This window comes from Lipotes vexillifer, unplaced genomic scaffold (genome assembly GCF_000442215.2).
Source record: "Lipotes vexillifer unplaced genomic scaffold, Lipotes_vexillifer_v1.1 scaffold693, whole genome shotgun sequence".
Taxonomy (NCBI): Eukaryota; Metazoa; Chordata; class Mammalia; order Artiodactyla; family Lipotidae; genus Lipotes; species Lipotes vexillifer.
In genome coordinates, this window is record NW_006783500.1 from 877,594 (window position 1) to 904,350 (window position 26,757).

Below are 26,757 nucleotides of genomic sequence, written 5' to 3' on the forward strand. Positions count from 1 at the left end.
CCCTCCCATTCCCTCACCAGTTATTCCTGAATTCCCGGGCATCTCACCTTGTCCTCTCTTCACTCAGGCCCCACCCCCACCCCGCCCTTTTCCCGAATAAGCTCATTCACGTCCACCTCCATGGTTCCTTCTCCACCCACATCACAGTTTTTCATTTCATCCATTAGCCTCACCCTGACCTGTCTGCTTCCACACCGATTTTGCACATCTTGCTTCCACTTGAGCTTCTGGGAACACAGCTTCCTTTCTTCTATCCTCTCCATTAAAAGTTCTCCAACAAACACTGAGCAGAGTCCCTTACAGGGCTTTTAAGACCTGGCCCCAACCTTTTTTCCTAAATGTATTTCCCATGACAGCCCTTTCATACATCTTTGCTTGAGCCAAACTGTGTTCATAGGCTGGGTTGAAAATTTATGGAAATACCTTTTTGGGTTTTTCTCCTTTCCACAAAATTATTAGCCTCAATAATTTCCACAAAATTATGTTATGCTTCCCTGATTCAGGGATTCCTGCAGGGAAACAGGGCAGCGGGAAGGCACCAGTAAATCTTCAGTCTTTTGTAAATGCCTAAACCCTAGAACAGATGATGCTAAATGTGCAGTATCAGGAGGGCAGAAGAAAGCTTAGCCGGGCCTCTAGAGCCTGTGGAGCCTGTAGGGACCTGGGCCCTGCTCCACGCACCCTGGTGTAACACAGGACAAGAGGAAGAATATACCAGAAAGGTAACATGGCTGGAAGGTGTTTTTATATATAGACTCAGATTCCTCTACTCAGAGGGACTCTGAATCATTTTCAAGTGATTTGGACAGGGGAAAAAGAGATGTGGACGGAGGGAAATGTTGGAAAGGCACAAAATATCCATTCTTAAAGAAAGATTTTTTTTAGTATGTTTTTTTTTAGAAGTGATTTTTTAGTATATTCTTAGTACATGATAATTGACTCTTAATTATTTGACAGTATAACAGAGTCCTGAAACATTTCCCATAATTTAATCAGTGCATAACTACCCAAATCCTGCTAGTATGGAGGAAAAAATGATATGAATCTACTTAACAAAGTATCATCAGCTGTTAATGATACAATAAATAATGATTATATTAAATGGTTAGGCTACAGTTAGCTCTCAATTCTGCATGTGTTCTTATCCTGGGAAATTTAGACCTTTGACCAATTTGCCTTCCCACTTCCTTTGGTACACTGGGTTTTATTATGTTTGGCATTTGGCTTTACATTTGCTTATTTAGTTCTTGGATTCTTGTTTATTTCAAGTGCGAATGATTTCCTTCCATCGGGGATGATACTTCTAATTTTGAAACACCCACTGTCCCTGGAATAATCCTGGAGATAAGAGTTCTTCAACAATATGAGATAAAGTAAATGAAGTAATTTCTAGTCTATAGTGCTAATGATGCTCTTACACTTATAGGTGTTTTCTTCAAAAAAGCTAAAAGTTCTAATCACGATTTTTTTGTGATCAATCATGGAGGGAAGTTATACACACAAACGTGTACACGTATAACTTAGGGGTACATGGAAACTGCTCTAGAAATGCAAATCTGTTGGTTTTAGTCACTTAGACTAAATGAATACTTATCATTCTTATCATACTTATTATCATAATTATCTTTACTTGTAGGTAATTACAAGGGTGTATGTAGGGGTGATTGTTCTCAATAAAGCCTTCATTCATAGTGAGGCAAACCTCACACTATACAGGCCGGGCATCTAAACCTACAAAGGCTAAAACCTCCCTCACATCCTAAAGCCTGGCCCTATGTTTACCCAGAGCTTCATTCAGTCCCAAGAAGCTCCTGAATCAGGAGCTTTTTCTTAAAATTTCCCTTTCCTTCCATACCTCATGCCCTTTTCAATCTGATTCAGTAGCTGTGTACTGAACAGGTTTTGAGTTATGTGCTTGATTGCTTGAAGCCATTTAACAGCAGTAGCATTTTTGGAAACTTTCCTGTTTCTGTCACTCTCCTAGTTAAAAAATATATTAACGAATTTATTCCTACTTTCATTATGAATAAATACTGTGGTAAAAGTGACTTTAAAATATTAATGTTATTTATACTTGGAATATTCCACATAAATAATTATATATAATTGAAAAGCACAGTAAATATATTGAAGCACACAACAAATTACATAGAAAAGCAAGGTAAATTTTATACATTTATATGTCACATATGTAATTTACTATATAAATATATCTGTATATACAGTTTACTATGCTTTTCAAGTTTTGGAAATACATTTTACTTATTATTTTGAACAAAGAATCAAATATACTCCGTGAGCAAACTTGTGGCTATGTGAAAACAAAAACAGAAAAACGATGTGCTTGAAATCTCCCATTCTAAACAGAGCTGGTTAAGCATTATTTCTAAATGCTTCTTGTTTTCCTGATTATCTATCATCTGTGTGGCAGAGGAGACAGAGCCTGTAATCCACGGCGCATGGGGTGGATCGGAGACTCACCGCTGGAGAAGCCTTTAGTTAAAGTCTTTTTTTACATTAAGCACAAGTAAAATTTACATTAAACATAACACATGCTATTTCGTAGAACACCCAGCTTGTTTCAATAGATAAGCAATGCTGTTTGCCTCTTCCCAATCTTTGATTAACTGACACCATTAGAAAATCTGTCTAAGTTAAATGGATAAAGCAGATGTGGTACATATACACAATGGAATATTACTCAGCCATAAAAGAGAATGAAATAATGCCATTTGCAGCAACATGGCAGGACTTAGAGATGATCACGCTAAGTGAAGTAAGTCAGAGCAAGACAAATGCCATACGATATCACTTACATGTGGAATCTAAAATATAACACAAACGAACTTATCTACAGAAAAAGGAACAGAGTCAGACACAGAGAATAGACCTGTGGTTACCAAGGGGAGGGTGGGGGAGGGATGGATTGGAAGTTTGGGGCTAGAAGATGCAAACTATTATATATAAGATGGATAAAAAACAAGGTCCTACTGTATAGCACAGGGAACTCTATTCAATATCCTGTGATAAACCAAATGGAAAAGAATATATAATATACATACATATATAAAAACAATCATTTTGCTGTACAGCAGAAATTAACACAACATTGTAAATCAACTATACTCCAATAAACTAAATTTTAAAAAATCTGTCTTAATTATCCATGCATTTAGAAGGTCCCCTGAAAAGCCTCACCAGTTTGCGATTAATGGATTCACTTCACACTAAAGTCATTTAAATCAATTATATTAGTGTTCCTTAAAATTGGACAAATATCACATAGTTTTCTCTGGGATGATGGACCTGGGGAAGAGAGAGTTGAGTGAAAATTTTTTAAAGAAGAAAACTCTTCTAAGGTTTGTAACTATAAAAACTGTGGTATTACTGAAAGGAAGGGCTGGAAATTCAGATTTGTGACAGTGCTATGCTTGTTTAAAGTAGGCCATTCAAGAGGCTCTCTTATAGGAAATTAAAATTAAGGACTATTTCTTGGGTGAGGACGAATTGGAATACAGATTTGATGATCACATGCAAAAGCTGAAGTAATAAAATACAAGATTTCTTAGAATGAGAATTCTGAACGTTCGTGTCTCTTCACAGGAGAGAGGACACATAATCATTGATAAAGGGGGAAAAATCACTTGTAGAAGAAGGAATAGGGAGAAAAACCAGGGCATCCAGTGAAATAAAGAGCAGTGATAACTGAGGTTTGTCACCATTGGTCACTTGCTTTGGGAAGATCAAGAAAAATGAGAAAACAGGTTATCAAATAAAAGGTACAATTACGATCTAGAAAGAGAAACATAAACTCTTATACCTGGAAAGTTCAGAGGACGACTTTCAGTCCAATCCACCCAATAAACAGGCAAGCCGAGCCCCAGAGAGAAAGTCAGAGTTCATTCCTTGAGTCACGCTGGGCTAGAACTATTTTGTTATCTTGGCTTCGTAATCCTTTTCGCTCCGGTACATTGCAACCTAATCTTTGAAAGTGGGGTATTCCATGCATGTTACTAACAATGCAACTTTGGGGAAGGTAGGTATTATTCGAAATTCAGCGATGCCTGTAACTGGAATAAAATTTAAACTAACAAAGCAAAGCGGCTGAGTGTTTCAATGACAATCATTTGAATCTATTACCTACAAAGCTGTGTCTCAGGTATAGTTCTTATGTTTAATTATTGCTGTGCTTTATTCTAAGAAAATGTAATTCTACTCAACCAGGGAAAGATAGAGAGGGAACGAACTATCAGGGGAAATGAGAAGAGACAGACTGTGGAGGCTGGGGAAAAAGATAAGCCATCCCCGAACCTGCAGGAAACCCTGGCTCCCAAAAAGGTCATCAAAGAGAATTTCCATATCATCCAAGGGATAAAGTAATCTGAAATCTGGTGGTGAAAGTCCGTCCACACCCCACACTGGAAAGCATCATGTATTGCACGAACATTACAAACCAAGAAGCACCACCGTCAAAAACAAAACAAGTGAAAGAAATGAAAAACAACTCCTACTCCTAAGGAAGAAACCTGAGCCCAAGGAAGACAAATGATTCCCCTTCACAATGAACAGCTCATCCCCATGGGATGGCGGAGAGGAATTACCACCAGAAATGCTGGCTAATCGAGGGCCATTCTAATCCTGTGATTTTCAGAGAGACAAACCTCTGTTTTGATAAACAGCTGTGTGCACTAGTTCGATTTTTGAATGGCTCAAAATTCCCTATCTCTAATTTATTTGTCACTTTGTCCAGGAGAAGGCATAATTTAAAATATGTACTTTCCAGTCTCTTCAATAAGTGGTGCTGGGAAAACTGGACAGCTACATGTAAAAGAATGCAATTAGAACACTCCCTAACACCATACAGAAAAATAAACTCAAAATGGATTAAAGACCTAAATGTAAGACTGGACACTATAAAACATAGGAAAAGGAAAACACAGGAAGAGGAAAACATAGGAAGAACACTCTGACGTAAATCACAGCAAGATCTTTTTTGATCCACCTCCTAGAGAAATGGAAATAAAAACAAAAATAAACAAATGGGACCTAATGAAACTTAAAAGCTTTTGCAAAGCAAAGGAAACTACAAACAAGATGAAAAGACAACCCTCAGAGTGGGAGAAAATATTTGCAAATGAATCAACGGACAAAGGATTAATCTCCAAAATATATAAACAGCTCATGCAGCTCAATATCAAAAAACCAAACAACCCAATCCAAAAATGGGCAGAAGACCTAAATAGACATTTCTCCAGAGAAGATATACAGATTGCCAACAAACACATGAAAGGATGCTCAACATCACTAATTATTAGAGAAACGCAAATCAAAACTACAGTGAGGTATCAGCTCACACCAGTCAGAATGGGCGTCATCAGAAAATCTACAAACAATAAATGCTGGAAAGGGTGTGGAGAAAAGGGAACCCTCTTGCACTGTTGGTAGGAATGTAAACTGATACAGTCACTATGGAGAACAGTATGGAGGTTCCTTAAAAAACTAAAAATAGAATTACCATATGACCCAGCAATCCCACTACTGGGCATATACCCTGAGAAAACCATAATTGAAAAAGACACATGCACCCCAATGTTCATTGCAGCACTATTTACAATAGCCAGGTCATGGAAGCAACCTAAATGCCCATCGACAGATGAACGGATAAAGATGTGGTACACATATACAATGGAATATTACTCGGCCATAAAAAGGAATGGAACTGGGTCATTTGTAGAGACGTGGATGGATCTAGAGACTGTCATACAGAGTGAAGTAAGTCAGAAAGAGAAAAACAAATATCGTATATTAACGCATATAAAAGATGAACCGGTTTGCAGGGCAGAAAGAGAGACACAGATGTAGAGAACAAATGTATGGGCACCAAGTGGGAAAGCGGCGGGGGGGTGGTGGTGGTGGGATGAACTGCGAGATTGGGATTGACATGAATACACTAATATGGATAAAATGGATGACTAATAAGAACCTGCTGTATAAAAAAATAAAATGGTAAAATTCAAAAAAAAAAGTACTTTCCAGGAGGCCAAGTTAACTATCAAAAGGATTTCATGGAAGTTTTTTAGTCTAAGTAAATTTTGTGCCAAGACGTTCGCTCTTAAGGAACAATAAACGGAGCTAAGATTATGGCAAGAGAAACAGATGCTGACAATTTAAATCAGTTCAATATTTCACTTACCTTCAATTTTCCATAGTGCTAAGCCTAGTAATGAATTATCTAACATGTATGATCAAATGTTATATAATTTTAGGCAGTTTTTTGTATTTGATAATACACAAATAATCATCCTCCCTTCTGTTAGCTTTTTTCTGTATACCCTGAGGATATAAAGCTTTTAAGATTTATAAGCAGTAGAAAATGTTTGAAACTCAAATTTGTATTGACATTATTCTTTGCAGGAATCCACTGACCCATTTTTTTAAAGTAAAAATAACTGCTGGGTTTTTACTTGCATTGAAAATAGAACAGTCACAGTTCAATTATTACATTCACACAGCCCCCTGAAGACTGTATTTCAAGTTGCACAACTGACCTTCTTTTCTAAAACAATATGGAGATAGCCTAAATTAGAAGTAATTGTATTATGGAATATTTTGAAAAGGAGAATCCTGTTGCTTTTCTTGTATTTCAATCAATTTGGTTCTTTAAGATTTCTTTGCATTTCCTTGCATATTTGTAAACATGGCTTTATTTTTTTTTTCACAAAATACCTGACCACTTCAGGGATCGACAAATGATACCTTGTTAGACAGCTGTACAGAAGAAAACACAAAAAAACCCCACACATGGAACAGGTTTCCAGAAACAGAGAAACAAACGTTCTTTGGAAAGAAGAATCCGTACACTGTACAATCCCATCCCAAGCCATAGCATGAAGGGTGAAATTTGTCTCTCCAGCGAGAACTTGAGATGTGTAAGTTGAATTCACTTCACTCACCTGTTTGGCTTAGCTGGGACGTGCTTCTGCTCCTTCGAGTCACAATGGCAACCACTTTGGCACTCAGGCTGGACCTCCTTTTCTTCCCACCTGTTCCAACAGTGCCCACAGCCGTGTCCGACTGACTGCCATCATTATGCTCCAGTGTGTACATCTCTCCACTCACGCTCGTGCTCTTGGTGATGGCTCTTCCTGAAGTCCCCATCCGTCTGCCTTGCATTTTAGGGGTAAATGAACTATATTTACAAAGTAAAAACATATATGCATCCATAAATTACAGGTCAGCATAATCAAAACTTTAAATCTAACTTATTTTGAAATAATCCGGGCAAAATTTTAGAGGGAAAACCCGGCTGAGTAGTAATCCTACAGCTATGAATATATATTCTAAGGTCACATCACCGCCCCCAGTATTTATTTATTTATTTATTTATTTTGTGGTACGTGGGCCTCTCACTGCTGTGGCCTCTCCCGTTGCGGAGCACAGGCTCCGGACGCACAGGCTCGGCGGCCATGGCTCACGGGCCCAGCCGCTCTGCGGCATGTGGGATCTTCCCGGACCAGGGCACGAACCGGTGTCCCCTGCATCGGCAGGCGGACTCTCAACCACTGCGCCACCATGGAAGCCCCCCCAGTATCTATTTACCAGATGTGCCTTGAAACAAGAGCATTTCAAGGCATCATCTATAAACTCTTTGAAGATAGTAAAAAGAAATGCAACCGAGGCTACACATGGGGAGGTGTTACTGACCAATGTTAGAAATAATTCCTCTGTTACTTTCAGAGAAAAGCTAAAATAGTTCAATTAGTGAGAAAAGTCCATATACATTCCTGAGGAAAAAATATTGTTCAAAACGGATACTCTTAATTTGCCACACGACAAGGTTTAAAAAAATGAAACCAGTGTTTGTTCTGGTTTCTCTTTGGGATTCCAGCTAAGAGGCGTCTCTTTTGCTATCCGAGGCGGAGTGAGTCTCCGAAATGCTGTTCAGGAGACAAGCCCTGCTTCTCCTTCCTCCTTCCTCACCCCCTCCTGCCCCATCGCCTCCACGTAAGTTTCCTCTCATTTTCAACTTCCAACTCTCCGAACTCACAGGCTCTGGGTCCGGATGTTCCTTTTTCTGTTGTTCTCTTCTGCAAAACTTACTTGTCTATGTTCTGAGATTGCATCAGGTTATCTGAATAGATCACGGTACTTCTCTCCCAAATGAATAAATTACTGATGAGAGTTTCAGGTACCGTAGAAGGTTGAGGAAAAATATCCTTTTTATTTGCCAAAGTACCTGAGTGTCTGTGAGTCAGAGTTACAGGTAGGGCAGGCAACTGGGGAGGTGGCCAGGGATGGTAGGATTCTTCCAGTCTTTTTAATTGCTCTGCACATGCAGTTATAGTATCCATTTAGACTATCCCATTTTTTTGTCCAATAAAGACCTGTTTGATATCTCTGAAATGACCCTCTTAATTTTATGTGTCCTGAAAATATTTGCAAAAACTGGCTCACATGACCTTTACCACCATCTTGATTTTCTATATTTCTTCTTTGGAAAAGTGAAATATATTACCGATTATAGCTTCTTTAAGTGATGAAAGTTCATATGACAATCAGAATAAACCCTAATATGATTAGAAGCAGTAAAACAGAAAGTCTTAGGATCACGTAACATGTTTGTGGCCATCTACACAATGAGTGCTTCAGCAGAAAGGAAAATTGGTGCAGGGGCTCAGAATCCATGGAAAAGACAGAACGTTTTGGACCTTAGGATCCCTTCGGCGACAGTGAATGGAAACTGGGACCTGATTTGACAGGAATAATTTGGAATGTTTAATCCCTAGCTGCGTTTCTTGAATTGGTCCACGTCAGCATTCACCTGACAATAATAAGGTATTCATATTCTTTCAACTTATTCTAATCATCTTTTCATTAACTCAAAAGTTTTAAAAGCCATTTGCAAGTAATCTTGCTATGCGTTTTATGCAGTCTCCTTTTCCAAACGGTAATGATGACAGTTTTACAGACGACCAATTCAACACTGATTCCTGTGGGGTTTATATTCGCAACTTTCGTGGACTTTCTTTCCGGGTAAATATTACGGTCAATTTCTTTCGTGTTCTCACCTATTCATTTGAATGTGTTTCCTAACTCTGCCACCCTCCTTAAGTCTACTCTTAGTACCTGCTTTTTCTACTATTTTACTAGCACAATTCTGCTGAAGGATATACAGAAATGACAGGATTTGGTCAATTTCACCATCATAATATCCATCTTCAATCAAACACCAGTGAGTTTTTCACCTCCTTAGCACACTCACCACAGTGGTTATTGAAAACCTCTCTTCGGTGATCTTGTTTTTACCTTTACAGTAAAGTATGGATAAATTAACATGTACTGTTTTCGCCACAATATTCCCGTGAAAACAGAATTACATCACAACTCTCAATCTGTATTTTAAAAATCACTGCACACAAAAAAACTATTGTGAAATTTTAGACAGTGTTGTTTAGGTTATAGAGAAGTTTGAAAGAACAGGGAAATGTTTTCTATAATAGCTCTACTATGAAAATGTATCCAAGATGAGCTAGAAGATTCACACATTTTTTCATGGAGACTTAATTACAGCCATGAAATGTTCTACAATGTCAACAAATAAAAATTCTGAAAAAAAATTAGAGAAATCTATACAGCAAATGATTACCATCTGCGGGGGGTGAATTAAGAAGTTATGTTCAAAAAAGTTTTGTGAATAAGTAAGACACAATGTTTCCTCAAAAAATAAAATATTTTGTTTAGAAGCTCAGAAGTATTCTTATGTAATCTGAAGACAGTGCATAGCTTCCTGAAGAATCTAGAACACCATATTTTAAGTGGAACGTGTTAGGGCATTTTCCATTCTTCTGACTGAGGGGAGAGGTTTGCAGGGGGGTCTAACCACCCAGATTAATTAAATCAATGTGAAGGTCACAGTCTTAGCACAAATCGACTTCTACTCTCCTATTTCTTAGGCTTCTATTTGTTCTGCTTCAATTGCCTGGAAGACTATTCCTGTCATTTAGATGTGCCTGAATCCTTCAAGATGCACTGTAGGGCTTTCTGCCTTATAAAGCTGTTCAGGGTCTCTGTAGAGTCAGGACTGCTGTCTCCCGGCCCTCTGATATATTTTGTATCGGTTACGTTAAGATTTGGTTAGTTTATATCAGCACACACCTTATGCATCACTAATGTTTGTAGCATCCCTCCCATTGCTGTGAACTGATGAAGTGAAAAAAAGTGAATTCTCACTATACAAATAGACTGTGATATAACCCACCTTTGAAGACCAAACAAATGAAAAACGCACCTTTCTTCTTTGACGCCCCCTCTCCTAGCTACTGACCTTTTGCTGAAGAACCTGAGCTGTTTGTACGTCCTCTGTCTCTATTCTCTTGTGGACTAAACGGAAGTGGGCTTTGTCCCTGCCGCTTCACCCAATAGCCTCTTCCTTTCATCAGAGTCACCAATTATTCCATGTAGCAAAATCCTGTCGTTTCTCAGTCTTTACCCTCTCGACCTCTCAATACACCACGCATGTACGTGACATGTGACATGTGACAAAGCGTTTGATTCTTTTGATCTTGAGATGCTTTATTCTCATAGATTTTCCCACCTAGTGCCTCCTGGCTGGGCATTTATTCTTTTTTTTTTTTTTTGTAGTACGTGGGCCTCTCACTGTTGTGGCCTCTCCCCTTGCGGAGCACAGGCTCCGGACGCGCAGGCTCAGCGGCCATGGCTCACGGGCCCAGCCGCTCCGTGGCATGTGGGATCTTCCCGGACCGGGGCACGAACCCGTGTCCCCTGCATCGTCAGGCGGACTCTCAACCATGTGCCACCAGGGAAGCCCTGGACATTTATTCTTTTTCACCACTAAACACTGGAGATCTTCAACCCTCTCAACCCTGACCTCTATTCCCCACATGAGACCTGCTCCCTCAATGTGTCATCTGGTCCCAAGCTTTACATCCTTCTATGTGATGCTGAGTCCCAGGGCTTCTCTCCACCTTGTCTCAGCCCTCAACTCTAGATTTACGTACCTACTTGTGAACTGCTAAGGCTCTCAAAAATGTGCTCAACCCAAGGAAAAAACTGCTCCTTGTCTAAACTTCCGTATCACATTAAAGACACTCCAATCACCCAGTTGCTCAGAGTAGTAACTGCCTCCTTTCTGTTAAGAAAAAAAAATCTAAACTTGGAAATGAGATTAAGAAAAAAATGGTCTTACATGTTAATGCCATGTTTAAGGATTATCTAATAAGCTCTCTAAGGGCCTAAGGGCATTTGACTCTCTAGGGGAATGGAACATTTTTTGACTTACTATTTACTCTTATAGTAATTACGGTCCAAAAATTTTATAACTGTAAAAGTTAGATGTTAACTTGAAGATAACCGAAGATAACTTGCCAACAAGTTAACTTGTTGAAGATAACCGATAAGGAGCAAATAACCACTACTTAGTAGTGAGGATAACCTCAAGGTTAGGGTTTTACTGATCTAGAGAACATTATCCAGTTTTGAATCGAACTGAATAATGTTTCAGCATTCCCTTTCTTTTTTTCAGTGACTATATATGTATCTCTATATGTACATCATCTTAGGAACCAGCTTGTCACCCTGTCAGTCTTCTCACTAATGAGTTAAAACTTTGACATTTCCTATCTGTTTTTCTAACAATTATGTTTTAATTTTGAGAATTATGTTTTGAGAGTGTTGGAGGTCCTATCAAAATGCCCAGATGGACTTCTGCTGGACCTCTGAGCAGGGTGCCCCATGAAGGGCTCTGAGCCCAAGGATGCCTTTTCCTGGCTCCTGGAGTTAATATCAAGAGGCAACAGAACATTACTTTCAGTCTCTGTTTTCTTTTTTTGACTGGTTTTCTTTTGTTTGCTACTGGTTCCTGGTCTTGGTAAACCTGTCTCTTCTTCTGCTCTGTTTGTGATGGATAATGCATTCCTCACCAGTAGCAGCAACAACAGGGAATCCGTCTACGGATGAAATCTGTTGGATGGCAGACCTCAGGGATGAATTGAGAGCTGGGTGACGGATGACAGAAAATCTTCTTTGTTTGGCTTTTTGCGTGTCTGTTCGTTGGCATGTTACAAAAGTTCACATCATTTAAGAAAATGTTCTTGTCCACACTAAAGAACAGCCCTTTAAACTCTAGGGTTAGGTTTCTGTGTCAATTTCTGTCTATGTCAAAGTTGACAAAACTGAAACTGCTAGTTCTCTTTGTGTTTAAAAAATAGTCTTTTCGGGATTTCCCTGGTGGCACAGTGGTTAAGAATCTGCCTGCCAATGCAGGGGACACGAGTTCAAGCCCTGGTCCGGGAAAATCCCACATGCTGCGGAACAACTAAGCCCGTGCTCCACAACTACTGAGGCTGCATGCCACAACTACTGAAGCCCGCACGCCTAGAGCCCGTGCTCCACAACAAGAGAAGCCACCACAATGAGAAGCCTGCACACCACAGTGAAGAGTAGCCCCTGCTCGCCACAACTAGAGAAAGCCCACGTGCAGCAACAAAGACCCAACACGGCCCAAAATAAAAATGAATAAAATAAATAAATTTATAAGAAAAAAGTCTTTTCAGTTGGTGAAAAAATCTCTTACTTTCTCTGCACCCTAGGGATAGTGGTTTGGGCAGACAGATATTAACTGAACAGAGCTCCCGTTCTGATTGATCTATGTAGACCAATGAGTACTTACATAATTCTCATACAGTTAACTAAAGAATTCCCAGAGAAAAAAAGAAACTGAACTTCTAATACTTTGAATATGCTTGTCTTTCAAGAAAAATCCATTTTCAAGAAATGGCTAACTCAAAAGAATTTTAATATAAGAATCTAAACCCACAATCAAAGTGAATCCTTTGAGATATCAAACTAGTTTGATAAATTTGGCTTAAAAAAGCTTTAAGAAAACCACGATGAGAGGCCACTTCACATGCACAGGACAGCTACAGTAAAAAAGAGATGCCTACAAGTGCTGATGAGACTCTGAAGAAATTGGACCCTTCATACACTGCTGGTGGGAGTGTAAAATTATGTAGCTGCTTTGGAAAGAGTTTGGCAATTTAGTTAAACATAAACATAAACGTAGTTAAATTAAACTAGAGTTGCCGTACTACTCAGTAATTCCATTCCTAGGTACGTCCTCAACAGAATTGAAGACATATATCCATACAAACACTTACACAGGAACGTTCAGATCAGCATTATTCATAACAGTTAAAAAGAGGAAACAACTCAAGTGCCCATCAACTGATGAATGGAGACAAAATGTGCTTCAGCCATACGATAGAATATTATCACATATAAAAATGAATGATTCATGTTACAAACATGGATGAAGTTGAAAACATTACACTCCATGAAAAAAGCCAGATACCAAAGGCTACATACTGTATAATTCCATTTAAATAAAATATCAGATCCAGAGACAAGTGTGGATTAGTGGTCACCAGGGGCTAGAGGAGGGGGGAGGGGCACGATGCAAAGGGTTATAGGTTTCTTTGGGGGAAGATAAAAATGTTCTCGAGTTACAATTAGTTGCACAACTAATTGTGAATATGCTAAAAACTACTGAACTGTACAATTGAACAGGGTGAATTTTATGGTATGTGAATTATAACTCAAATTTTTAAAAGACAGCATTATGTCTTATTCCAGATTTTATCAGTGTAGTATGTAATACAAGCACAAAATTTTATTTTATTGTTTAAGATTGAGGTTGGTTTTCTCATGAGCAGACCAGTTAATCTGAAGTTCCTATATTTTCTATATTGATTTTACTTATTGGATAAGCTAACATTTCTTCCAGTAACATTTAAGATTGTGAAAATGTAGAATTACATAATAAATAAATTGACCTATAGTTCTGAAAAGATTCTGGTATCAACAGTAATTAAGTTGGTTGGAGTGTCAGCTTAAACGTAATCCAAGTGATTAATTAGTTATACAGTGGATTTGCCTCTGGATGATGCAAAGCTTTATCTTCATCTTTGCAACTTTATAGGATACTGTGGGTTGTAGGATGTTTTATTTTTATTTATTTAGTTATTTTTAAGTTTTTTAAATTGAAGTATAGTTAATCTACAATGTTTCAGGTATACAGTAAAATGATTCAGTTATACATATATATGTACATATATATTCTTTTTCAGATTCTTTTCCATTATAGGTTATTATAAGATATTGAATATAGTTCCCTGTGCTATACAGTAGGTCCTTGTTGTTTATCTATTATATATATAGTAGTGTGTATATGTTAATCCCAAACTCCTAATTTATCTCACCCCTGCCCTTTCCCCTTTGGTAACCATAAGTTTGTGTTCTAGGTCTGTGGGTCTATTTCTGTTTTGCAAATGTTTCATTTGTATCTTTTTTTTTAGATTCCACATAGAAGTGATATCACATGATATTTGCCTTTCTATGTCTGACTTACTTCACTTAGTATGATCATCTCTGGGTCTATCCATGTTGCTGCAAGTGGCATTATTTCATTCTTTTTTATGGCTGAGTAATATTCCATTGTGTATATATACCACATCTTCTTTATCCATTCGTCTGTCTATGGATGGGCATTCAGGTTGCTTCCATGTCTTGGCTACTGTAAATAGTCCTGCAATGAACACTGGGGTGCAGGGTATCATTTTGAATTATGGTTTTCTCCAGATATATGCCCAGGAGTGGGATTGCTGGATCATATGGTAGTTCTATTTTTAGTTTTTTTAAGGCACCTCCATGCTGTTCTCCACAGTGGCTGCACCAATTTACATTCCCACCAACAGTACAGGAGGGTTTCCTTTGCTCTACACCCTCTCCAGCGTTTATTATGTGCAGATTTTAAAATGATGGCCATTCTGACCGGTGTGAGAAGGTACCTCACTTCAGTTTTGATTTGCATTTCTCTAATAATTAGCAAAGAATTATTGCGGAGCATCTTTTCATGTGCCTCTTGGACATCTGTATGTCTTCTTTGGAGAAATGTATATTTAGGTCTTCTGCCCATTTTTTGATTGGGTTGTTTGTAGGATGTTTTATTATGTCTTCTGTAACTTGCTAGGCTGCTTCATTGCTTGCCTATGACAGAGAGCCTGTTATGCTCCATTATCTACCTCCAAGTTTTCTCCACAAAATAGAAGCTTAGGTTAAAAGTTGCAATTAATATGGATGGTTCATTCTAAGCTAGAAAAAAGTGACAAAAATATGTGACATATTCAAGGTAGTAGATGTGTTTTTATTTATCAAAGGAAAAGAAGATTGTTTCTTACAGTAAATACCTGGAATATGAATGAGGAGAGTAAAAGACAGAACTTGGGTGAATACATTAAATTGTCAAAGGTTTGAGGAAAAGTGAATTATTTACCTGGTTTATCGTAGTTTTAAACAGCAAGTCTAAAGAGCAAAACAACAGAACTTTGACTATCTCTATTTGATGGGAATATTCATAATATCATAGGCAAGGTCTATGAGTCATTTACTGAAAAATATTACATTAATGCAAGATTAGAATTTAGTTTTCTGTTAAAATGACTAATTGATCTTAAATATTTAGCCGAGACCAAATTTTATTTAATCAGGGATGGCCAGCTTTCCATTAAGGGACAAGAGTTTGTACTTCATACACAGACTGCCCACCTACAAAGGCTGCACAGAGAACTGGTCTAGTATTTGTTGCATGGCTTACAGGGTCCTAGGGCTACAGGTAATGATAAAGGTCATATCCTGAACTTTAGCAGAATTTGAGGGACCTCATACTGGTAGGTACTGCAAGGAAAGCCTGGTGGTGATATTGCTTTGGCCCAATTATAAATTACACATATGGCTTGGTGTGACGAAACTCACCATAATATGGCAAAGGTGGGAGGATAATCTATATGCACTGAATCAAATCAATTATGTCATCAGTATCAAGATACAGCATTATTTTATGGATTTTTAAGAAAGAAAAATGCTGCTAATTAAACCATGTCATGCCATCAATTGTAAAATACATACGGATTCCATATATGATAAAGTACAGACCAGTGTGCATTGTAGAATCAATGAAATGATGGTAATAGACAATGTAGAAACTCTTTTCAAACAAGAAGTTTTTTAAAGATTGATAAAATAAAATGGAAACTTCATGAGCTCATGTTCCCTAAAATAGACAAAAAAGACTTTGTATTACGCATAGACATGCAAGGGATCAGTCATATAAGCAATCAAATCTGCACCTTTAGTTGCCAGATTTTGGTTCCTTATTCTAATGTAAGGTGGCTGGCATGAAATTTTGGAATAGAGTGAAAAAGCACGGGCCTGAAATACCTTCTCATCTTCAGAAAGTAAGGATGCTTTGAGGAAAGGCCTAGGGGGTACTATGTAAAGATGATTCCCACTCTTAAATTATGGACAAATTTAGCTTAAAAACAATTATAATCAATTTCTATATCTTCAACACACCAAAAGAACATAGAGGCCTATCATGATTCCACAGTAAGCCTACAAAGGGACAAGTAATTTAAGGCATATTAAAAGATGGTTGTAATACACATAAATTCACTACACTGTTTACAAAAAATGCTAGAAGTCAACTCAAATTATTTGAGTCCTACACTTTAGTTTGGATCAGTACACAAGTTACTAATCCCAAATGGTCAATACAAAAGGAACTTGCTGATCAAGAGACCATCCCCAGGAATCTAGCTCATAATTTCCAGGAGTTAAAATTCTGGGCCTGTTGACTGATAACCAAGATGGCATCAAATTTCCTAAGCACGTCTAGTGGACCTATTTTGATAGCAGGCATCACTTAGAACCAAGGGGATGCACTTGAGTTAGACCACTATTTATATTCGATCCCTTCAAATAGCCAGACCTTCAGAAGTAGTTGTCCCTGTGTAATTCTTATTGAATTTCACCTGCACACAACTGTGGCTTTATGTATGAGGCTATACATATTCATATTGAGGACTTACATATTGTTAATTTATTCCTACTTATTTAGTTTATTTCTGATTCATTTAGCTACTTAGTTTAATTAGGCATTAGATTTATTCCTAGGTATTTCATGTTTCTGATTATATTGTATTGATGTATTTTATAAATTTCATGTCCTAATGTTTGTTGCTGGTACATAAAAATACAACTGATTTTTATATACTGACCTTGCATCTAGTGATTGCTAAGTTCGCTTATTAATCCTAGTAATTTTGTGGCAGATTCTTTTGAGTTTTTTGTATGTGCAATCATATAGACTGTGAATAATGACAGTTTACATTCTTCACTTATAATCTTTATTGCTTTTATTTATTTTTCTTTGCTATATTGCCACACTGCCAGGCCCAACACTGGCTAGGGCCATCCAAACAATGTTGAACAGAGGTTGTGAAAGTGTCTTCAGTGAACTCAGGGGAAAGCATTCAGTATTTGCCTATGAAGTATGAGGCTTGTTGTAAGGTTATAGTAGATTATCTTTATCATTTTAAGAAAATTCTCTTTTTAGTTCACTAACATATTTTATCATATATGTGTAATGAACTTTATTAAAATTTTTTCTGTGTCTACTGTGATGATGAGAGGATCTGAGGATTTCTTTCTTTCCTTCTACAATGAATTACATAGAGATAATGTTAAGCCAGTCTCTCCCTTACAGAACAAAACTGTTGTCTTCATAATGTATTCTCATTCTCTCTCTCAAAATTTCTCTGTCTCATAGAGATGGATAGAGACAGACAGACCGACAGATATATCGCCCTGTGACACAGACCGAAAGCCTCCCTTTAACCAGACACTGCAGGCAACACTGGCCTGAGGTGCCCAAGATCATATCCAGCCTGGGTCTCCAGGGAGGCCCCACCAAGGTCGAACAGACCCCCGATGTTCAAAAATGTCCCAAAATCCCACAGATGGAATTTTACAAAGTGATCTTTCTCTATCCGGATTAAATTGGCTAAAATTTTGCTTGAGGCCTTTTGTCTAATTGAATGAGAGATTTTGGCCTATAACTTTCCTGTCTTCTCCTTACCAAATTTATCAAGTAGAGGCTTGACTCACAGAGAGAGTTTGGAAGTATTTCTCCTCCATACTCTCTGGAAATATGGGGTATGACTAAGAGCATTTATTCTTTAAATTTTTGAACAACTTACCAGCGAATCCACCTGGGTCAGCAGTTTTCCTTGTGGGGAGGTTGAAAACAATGACAGGATCATCTTTAATCATAGGACTCCTCCGTGTTTTTATTCCTTCTTATGTTAGTTTTAGTAAGCTGTGCTTTTCAAGGAATTTGTAGATTTCATCTAAGTCGGGGTTAGGTAAATTTATTTTGTAAAGTATCAAATAGTAAATATTTTAGGCTTTGTGGGCCAAACAATCTCACCTTTGTTATTGTAGTGGGAAAAGAGCCACAGATGATATATAAACAAATGGGCACAGATGTGTCCTAATAAACCTTTATTCACAAAAGCAGGCAGTGGGTCAGATTTGGCCTGTTGGTCAGTTTGCTGACTGGATCTCAGGTATAAAACTTATCTGCATAAAATTGTTCATGTCATTTAAATATTTGGTCACCTGCACTGATATCTCCTGTTTTCATTCCATGATATTGGTAATAAGCATTTAGTCCGTTTACGTTTGAGGCAATTACTGATACGGCCAGAGTCAAGTCGACTATTGGCTGTTTATTTTTAACGATCACATCCGTTTGTCCTTTCACCTCTCCTTTTTACCTAGCTAGATTAGTTAGGCATATTTTCCTCCACTATTAGGACCTGAGTTGTGCGTTCTTCTAGTATTTGTTAGCGGCTACTCTCAAGATTAAAGTATTTACCTTATCAGAATTTTCCTTAAGTTAGAAATGTTACTACTTTTAGAATAATGCACGAACTTTACAGCAGCTTGATTCCTTTACTCCTCTCCCACCTTTCACGTAGGTATTTTATAGGTGTTACTTGTACACGTCTTAACTACCACTGGGTACTGTTGTTGTTACTATTATTATTACTAACTCTCCCTGGCTGTTGTTGTTATTACTGTTATTATTACTATCTCTCCCCGTATGTTGTTGTTACTGTTATTATTACTAACTCTCTGGTTGTTGTTGTTACTGTTATTATTACTAACTCTCCCCAGTATGTTGTTGCTGTTACTGTTATTATGACTAACTCTCCCTGGGGTTCTCTATTCCTTCCTCCAGCTTAGAGCTTCCAACTGGGGACATTTTCTCCCAAAATAAAGAGCAGGCCCGCTGGTGATGAGTTCTTAGCTGTTTCATTCTTGTATCCGTGCACTGTCTGAAGGTTATTTTTGCTGGGTAACACGTACTAAGCATAAACAGTGGGTTGGATGTTTTTATTTTTTCTTGCGGCATTCTTTCCTTTGGTCATTCCATTGGTTTGGGGCTTTGATAACATCTGTTGAAATTTCAGCCAAAATCTTACTGTTGCTTCCCTGAAGATAATCTCTTTTTTCCCCCCCTAGGATTCTTTCAAGGAAAGTTTTTTTCTTTAGTTTTCAGTACTCTGATCATGATATTGCTAGATTTGTTTTTCTGTTCATATATTTTTCGGAATTTGAAAGGTCGTTGGATTTATAAAGTCGGAAAGTTCTCAGCCAGCCCTTCAGGATCAAGTATTGTTTCTGCACTTCCTCTCCTTCTGGGACTCAGTTACACACTCAGACCTTTCCATCACATCTCACATCTGTCCTGTTCTCCTGAACCTTCTTTCTCTTGTGTCAATTTATATACTTTCCACTGACCAGCTCACTAATTCTCTGTTCTGCTGTTTCTAATATGCCATTAATTAAGCCCACCTATTAAATGTGTTGCTAGGGTTTTTATTTTTATTTTTTGGTATTTTTTAGTTTTAGAATTATTGCTCAATTTATAAAAATGGATTCCAGGTCTCTGCTGAAAGCATCCATTCTCCTTTGCTTGCCAGAACATATTAATCATGGATACTTTAAGGTCCCTCTTTGACAACTCTATTGTTAGTTTTTAGTTGGTTGGTCCCCTTTCTATTAATTTAAAAGTTTTAGCTTGCCTTGTAAATTTAAATTAGATGCCAGACACTGTGGCTGAAAACCTACCTACAGAGGCTCTGGATGATACTATTTTCCTCCAATGAGGGTGAAATTGCTTTTGGTTGGCAGAGAGAAGTAATCCTGTTCCTGTTCAGAGCTGGGCTTGAAGGTCTGCCCTTACTCGTAGTGTGTGATGCTTATTCCCAGTTTGGTCCTTCTGGAATTTGTCCAGGACACCAAAGTGTTTCCCACGCACTTGAAGGGGATGGACCTCTCCCAGCACCCGGCAGCTGCTGGAAGGTCTGCTCAGAAGTTCATCTTCCAGCTGCTGCTGTTTGGTTAATTTCTCGGTTAATTTCTATGCGTGCACAGCTCAGAGGTCATCAAATGAGGGGAATCTGTAGCAAATTTTGGGACCCTCCACTCACAGTTTCCAGCTTCTCTGTCAGGTCCTGAACTGTGACATCTGTCTCCTCAGCCCGGGAAGATGATGCTTTTTGCTTTGCTCCAATATCTGTGTCACCGGGTTGCAAAGTCCCTCCAAAGAAAAAGGGGTACATGTGGCATCACTTTGTGTTCTTTCCTTCTTTCAAGGGTTGCAATCCCTCCAGTTTCTTTGTCTGCTATGTCTCTTCCAAGGGCCGCCAAACAGTTTTTTATTTGTTTGTTTTTTCTTGTTTAGCTTTTGTAGGTTTATAGGCCGGATCATCTGTCTGATACAAGCTATCCTGTCACACCTACAGCTGGAAAGGCTGTGTCATCTTATTGCCTATTTTCAGATAAGATTAAAATCATCCAGACCAGTGATGTTATCCAAATCTCCACATGATTAGTAATGAAGATGTATGTGTTATGATTGTGCTATAGCAATTTATTTCTCTGCAAACTACAGTGAGTAGAGTTTTCCAAATTGATTCCTATCTACAGCTCCCAAACTAGTGAGGCTTCTCCTCTGAGCAAATGTCAGCTGCTCCTCTGAGGTATGAAACATTGTTTCAGGATGTCCCAGGTCTAGAACTTTCCCTAGTTCTCACAGATCCTAGGTGCACATTTTTGATTGGGCTTTTTAAGGCTGTGCCATTTATTTTGGAGAATTCTACATTATATTCAGTAGCTGAATAAGTCAGTGTCTACTCTTGGTATTTCTCCTCATTTTAGTCCAGATTTCACTGAATTTGAAGGCTTTTTTCTATAGTTTATAATTTAAGGATGTAGTTGTCTCCTAGTTTCATAGTAGATGAAATTTTCAGTCTTTTTCTCACAAAGTTTGGGTAATTTTCAGTTGGCAACTAGAGAGGAATAAAAACAACTGTCCTCTGTAATCTTCAGTCTGTGATCATGAGTTCTATGTAGGAAGTAAAATCAGTACAATTGATGACTGATTTGAACACAAATTCTCAATGTGAGTAGTAAGCTTCCAAAGGTGATCACTGGCTATTGGTGGAGGTGAGAGGGATAAAAAGATCTCAGTTAATACTATGCTTGTGGTCCTCCAAGGGGCCACAGTGTACAAACACAGAGTATCTGTGAGGTTAAAATGTCCTGTGGGGAGGGCTTTAGGGAAACGGCATCCAAAAGTCTCCTTGGGGGTTGATAACGGTTCAAAGATTGAGAAACAAAGCATTAGGAGGAGGATTGGGGAGAGTTAAAACTAGGGCAGCTTCCAGCTTTTGACTTGGGAACTAAGTGGATAATGGGGTAGAAAAAATGTAATTACTCTGTTTAAATATTAAATAAGTCAATAATTTGTTTATTATGTGTTCTAAGAAATGTTTAGGGACCTTAGTGTTTAGGGACCTTAGGGACCAAATGATGAGTTAAACATATATTCATGTATTTCCAGTCTACCATAAATTCAGTTAAATATATATGCATAAACACATACACACACACACACACACACACACACGGTTCAATAAAAGCTGGTGTACAATATTCAGTAAATAGTGAAACATTAGAAAGTCATCTCTCAAAAGGGAACCCTCCTATATTGTTGGTGGGAAAGTAAACTGGTGCAGCCACTATGGAAAACAGTATGGAGCTTCCTCAAAAGACAAAAATAGAATTACCATATGACCCAGCAATCCCACTCCTGGCCATATGTCTGGGGAAAACCATAATTCGAAAACATACATGCACCCCAGTGTTCACGGCAGCACTATTTACAATAGCCAGGTCATGGAAGCAGCCTAAATGTCTAAACAGAGGAATGGATAAAGAAGATGTGATAAATATATACAATGGAGTATTACTCAGCCACAAAAAGGAACGAAATTATGCCATTTGCAGCAACATGGATGCAACTAGAGATTATCATACTAAGTGAAGTAAGACAGAGAAAGACAAATATCATACGGTATCACTTATATGTGGAATCTAAAAAATGATACAAACAAACTTATTTACAAAACAGAAATAGACTCATAGACGTAGAAAACAAACTTATGGTTACCAAAGGGGAAAGGGCGTGGGGGAGGGATAAATTAGGATTTATAAATTGGGATTAACATATATATACACACTACTATAATTAGGATTTATAAATTGGGATTAACATATACACACTACTATATGTAAAATAGATAACCAACAAGGACCTACTGTATAGCACAGGGAACTATACTCAATATCTTGTAATAACCTATAATGGAAAAGAATCTGAAAAGAATATATATATGTATATATATGTATACATATGTACAACGGAATCACTTTGCTGTACACTTGACACACTGTAAATCAACTATACTTCAGTAAAACATATATAAAACATCTCTCATATTATTTCTGAACCATAAAATAGTATAAATGAGTCACAAAATTATAAATTCATAAAGCTGAAGACAGACACACACAAGTGATTTCTTGATGTAACTGTTGTCTTAGTTTACAAAGGAGCAGAGAAGACCACTAATTATGTTGGATGATTCAGATAACTTAGAAAACATTTCCACTAATTATAGGAAACTAGCATATAAGGCTTTTTGAGAATCCTTCAAGGTCTAGGGTTTTTGATTTACTGCACTGGGTAGGTACCATGTATTCACTCAGCGAGTGCTGATTTATACAAATTTGGTTATTGTGTCTACGCTTTAAGATGGCCTGGGTGAAATCAATGTAATCATATTTAAAAATGAGTAAAGAACTGTAGCTCTAAATGATTATTTTCTTAAAATAATGATAAAGTAAAAAAGCCTTTAAAGTTTTTAGCATCTTGTTTTAAAAGTAACAGTTGCCAAGAGTAGCAGCTACAAGTCTGTTAGCTATGCACGCTGAAGCAATGAGTCTGAAAATAAAATAGATTCCTTTTGATAGTTTGTATCACACTGTGTAAAGCTAATGTGCTCCAAAGCAATCCCAAGTATTTCTTCATACCTCAAGTGTATGATTCATAAGCAAAGTATACAGTAGGAAAACAGACCAACTAAGCTCTATACAGACCAAAGAGTCTGCAAGTTTTCCTCTTCTGTGAAATTGAGTTCTTTTCTTAATGTATTACACCAAAGACTTGCAACACAATACACAAACCATTGGCCAAATTACAGTATTATCTGAATTCAAAATACTTAATAGCTAAAGAATTAGTACCAGATCTCATATTTTCTTTTTTTTTCCTGCAAATCATAGCACTGGAATTTATTGTGCCACATTTGGTTTACAATATGCTTTTAAGGCAGCCATACTTCCTCTTTATTTTTTAATAATGTATTTCATAGGTCTCGAATTAATAAAACAAATACTAGTAAAACTGCTCTCGTGGAAGGATGAAGCCCTGAGCCCTGCTATCTAAGCCTCCTCTTCACCCTTTAGTTCTTCCCCTGTTTCAGAGAGGAACATGGCAATCTGCAGACAGCAATGCTCCTTAGAACACCAACAGTCCAAGGGCATGACTCCAAAAACCTCTGCGTTAATGAAATGGAACTTCTCCGGGCCAACACATATTCATCCAGCTCATCATAAATCACAACCAAGTGGAAAAATTAAATATTAACAATCAACATCCAGATTTTGAAAGGTGCTGTGTCATACCCTCCGTAGTCATCTGGCCTGTGAGACACGTAAGGAGAACTTTGAAAAGTACAAAGTAACTCATTTAATCCTTCACATCTTGTATGCAGTAACTGAGTTATAATCATACAGCATAACTACCCTTCCAGAGCATCTGACATCACTATCGTTTTATTCTCACACAGTCCTGTGAGGCAGGAGTGGCAGGTATGATTCTCATTTTTCAGATAACTATACACAAATAAAAAATATATATATATATATATATATATATATATATATATATATATATAAAGATTCACTTAAAACCACAGAGCTAGGGATCATGTCTGGTTTGCTCTGCACCATACAATAGGTATCAGCTATCCTACCTCCATATAATAGGCATCCAAAAAATGACTGGTGAATGGGTGAATGAGTGAATGAATAACTAAATAGGAAAATAAATTAGGTTCTACAGAAGCTGTGTACTTGGTGAAGGTCTCAGTATTGGTTAGTGATAGTATCAAAGCAGATATAGATAGATAGACTGATAGCTAGCTATACAGATAGATGATAGAGAGATAGATAGATAGATAATAGCTAGATGATAGATAGATGATAGACGATAGATATATATAGATGATAGATAGTGGCAGCATATATTTTCAGTTCCTTATTTACTTCTGCATATATAATCTATTTCCTACTTTATTTCCTACTAACTAATCATATTAATTTTCCCTTTTTCACACCCTCTTTCATCCCTCAACTTCCTCACACTTGATCTGGCTACATTCCCCAATGTCCTTTCTCGTATCTGAGATTCACACCTGACTACTTTCTGGAACTAGAAAATTAATTCACATAAAAGATATAACTAACTACAGACTAAACTAATGCTGTAAGTGTGATACTACAGCTAAATCATTTTTATTATTTAATATGTGGGAAACATATCACTAAAATTAGACATTTAGCATGTATTTTATATCACTAAAGTAAATGTAAATAGTAAGAGTCTTTTATAGCTTTATCTTTTATATGTTTTGATAAAATCAAATCAAGAATTTATGCGCAGATACAGAAACATACTTTGGGCAGATTTAGTTAAAAGTTTTAGAAGGAAATAATACCTGACAGACAGTGTTTTGAAAATAAGGGTAAATCTCTTTGTAGTGATTTGATCGATAATGACCGATCAGAGTTCCCTTCCGAATCCTGGTTTCATAATGACATGGTAGGTTCTGTGGGCACGTTTCCATCCACTCTGGGCAGAGCCTGACACTAGAGGGTCCGTCAACCCTGTCCCACTCTAAAGGGGGCAACAACGAAGATGCAGGATGACAGAGGCAGCCAAAGGCCATAGAGAACTCTGCCCGGAAGAGTGATCTTTCCTAAGGGTGTGTAAAACACAGCCTCTCAGAGAATTCTTGAATCTGGATAAGGCCTCCTTCTCAGGATTGTTCTCAGTTGTCATACATAACACCTCTTTATACACGTCTACTCCGATCATACACATATAAGATCTAGATGACCTGCCGTCCCCATCGGCTTCCCGTCCCCGTTTCCAGCAAGGTTTTCTCCACACCTTAAATTTGCACTTCAGACCGAGGATCTCAGTGGCTGTTACCAGGCTTCTGTCTGGGGTTACACGGGATGCAGCTGACAAAGGGCGGGGGAGCCTCGATTGGCTGGGCTCTGGATGGAATAAAGTCTACATGATCTCTCACGGCGGTCAGGCGTTTGGAGCGGGGAAGGCTCACTTCAGTATTTCCTAGAGTCTATGAAAACAACTGGACATCTGCACAAACTCACACACTTACATCTGGGGTCTCTCAGCATCACTCACTGCAGAATAGGGACCTCAGAGGGAGGCTTGGCAGATTTTGTGTCTGTCCATATGGCTGTTGGGATGGGAAACTTTCTAAATATGCCCTGGGCTTTACAGGTCTTATCACTGACGTCATTTTAACATTGAATTTACTTTTTTTATTTCTGCCTTTAAAAACTTCACTAGTTTTAAAAGATAGGTGTGCAGAGTGAAAAAGAAAAATAACAACAACAAATCTATGAGCTTTACGATAAGAAAGACCTAGATTCTATTGACAGCATTATTATTTGCTATTTATGGCCCTGGACAATTTCTTCAAATCTTAGATATCTCATTTTCTCATTTATAAAATAAACAGAAACATCTACTTTGTTGGACGATGGGGAATCATCTTTGTAAACTACCTTCAACTGTAAAATAAACAGTAGCTCTCCATATTATTATTCCAAGCCTCATTACCTTACTGTCCATGAAATTCAAATAACTGTGGTGCAGTGGTCATTCTTCTAGGTGTAGCAAAATGGTTTTGTATCAATCTACAGAATGTGAAGGCCTGATATTAAAGGGTTGGGGTTTTTTTTTGTTTTGATTTGTTTGTTTGTTTGCTTGTCAGCATCCTGCACTGGCAACGCTCCCCAGGTCCACTGCCACCATTTGAAAAAAGGGGCCCCTGCTATCCGTTGTGCCCAGCTTCATGTGCTTGGTGTCCTGTCACCTTGGCCACAGCAGACTGAACCGAAGATTAGCATCTGAGTCCAAAGCAGCCTCTAAGGACCTCTTTACTGCAGGATCACTAACTGCTCCCTTAATCTATGGCCCACCTGGGCTCCCTCATTAAATCCCACCCCCCCACCCACCCCCACCCCGATTTATCCGTTCCCAGCTTCCGTTTCTCCTCACCGTTCAAGGGGCCTTTCTCTGCTGGAGCTCCCTCTTTCCTTCCTCCCTCC

General features: G+C 38.0%; 1 protein-coding gene across 8 annotated transcripts in view; it reads right to left on the bottom strand.

Annotated features, from left to right (window-relative positions):
- The window catches only part of RIMS1 (regulating synaptic membrane exocytosis 1), a 484,376-nt gene that overhangs the window by 60,246 nt on the left and 397,373 nt on the right, over nt 1–26,757 (bottom strand). For 5 of the 8 annotated variants that reach the window (XM_007456117.1, XM_007456119.1, XM_007456118.1 and 2 more), the window contains one exon: nt 6,954–7,189. The exons of the other annotated variants lie outside the window; for them this stretch is intronic. In XM_007456117.1, coding sequence (XP_007456179.1) covers nt 6,954–7,189 — 236 coding nt within the window. The remainder of the gene's footprint in view (nt 1–6,953; nt 7,190–26,757) is intronic. 8 annotated transcript variants of the gene reach the window in all.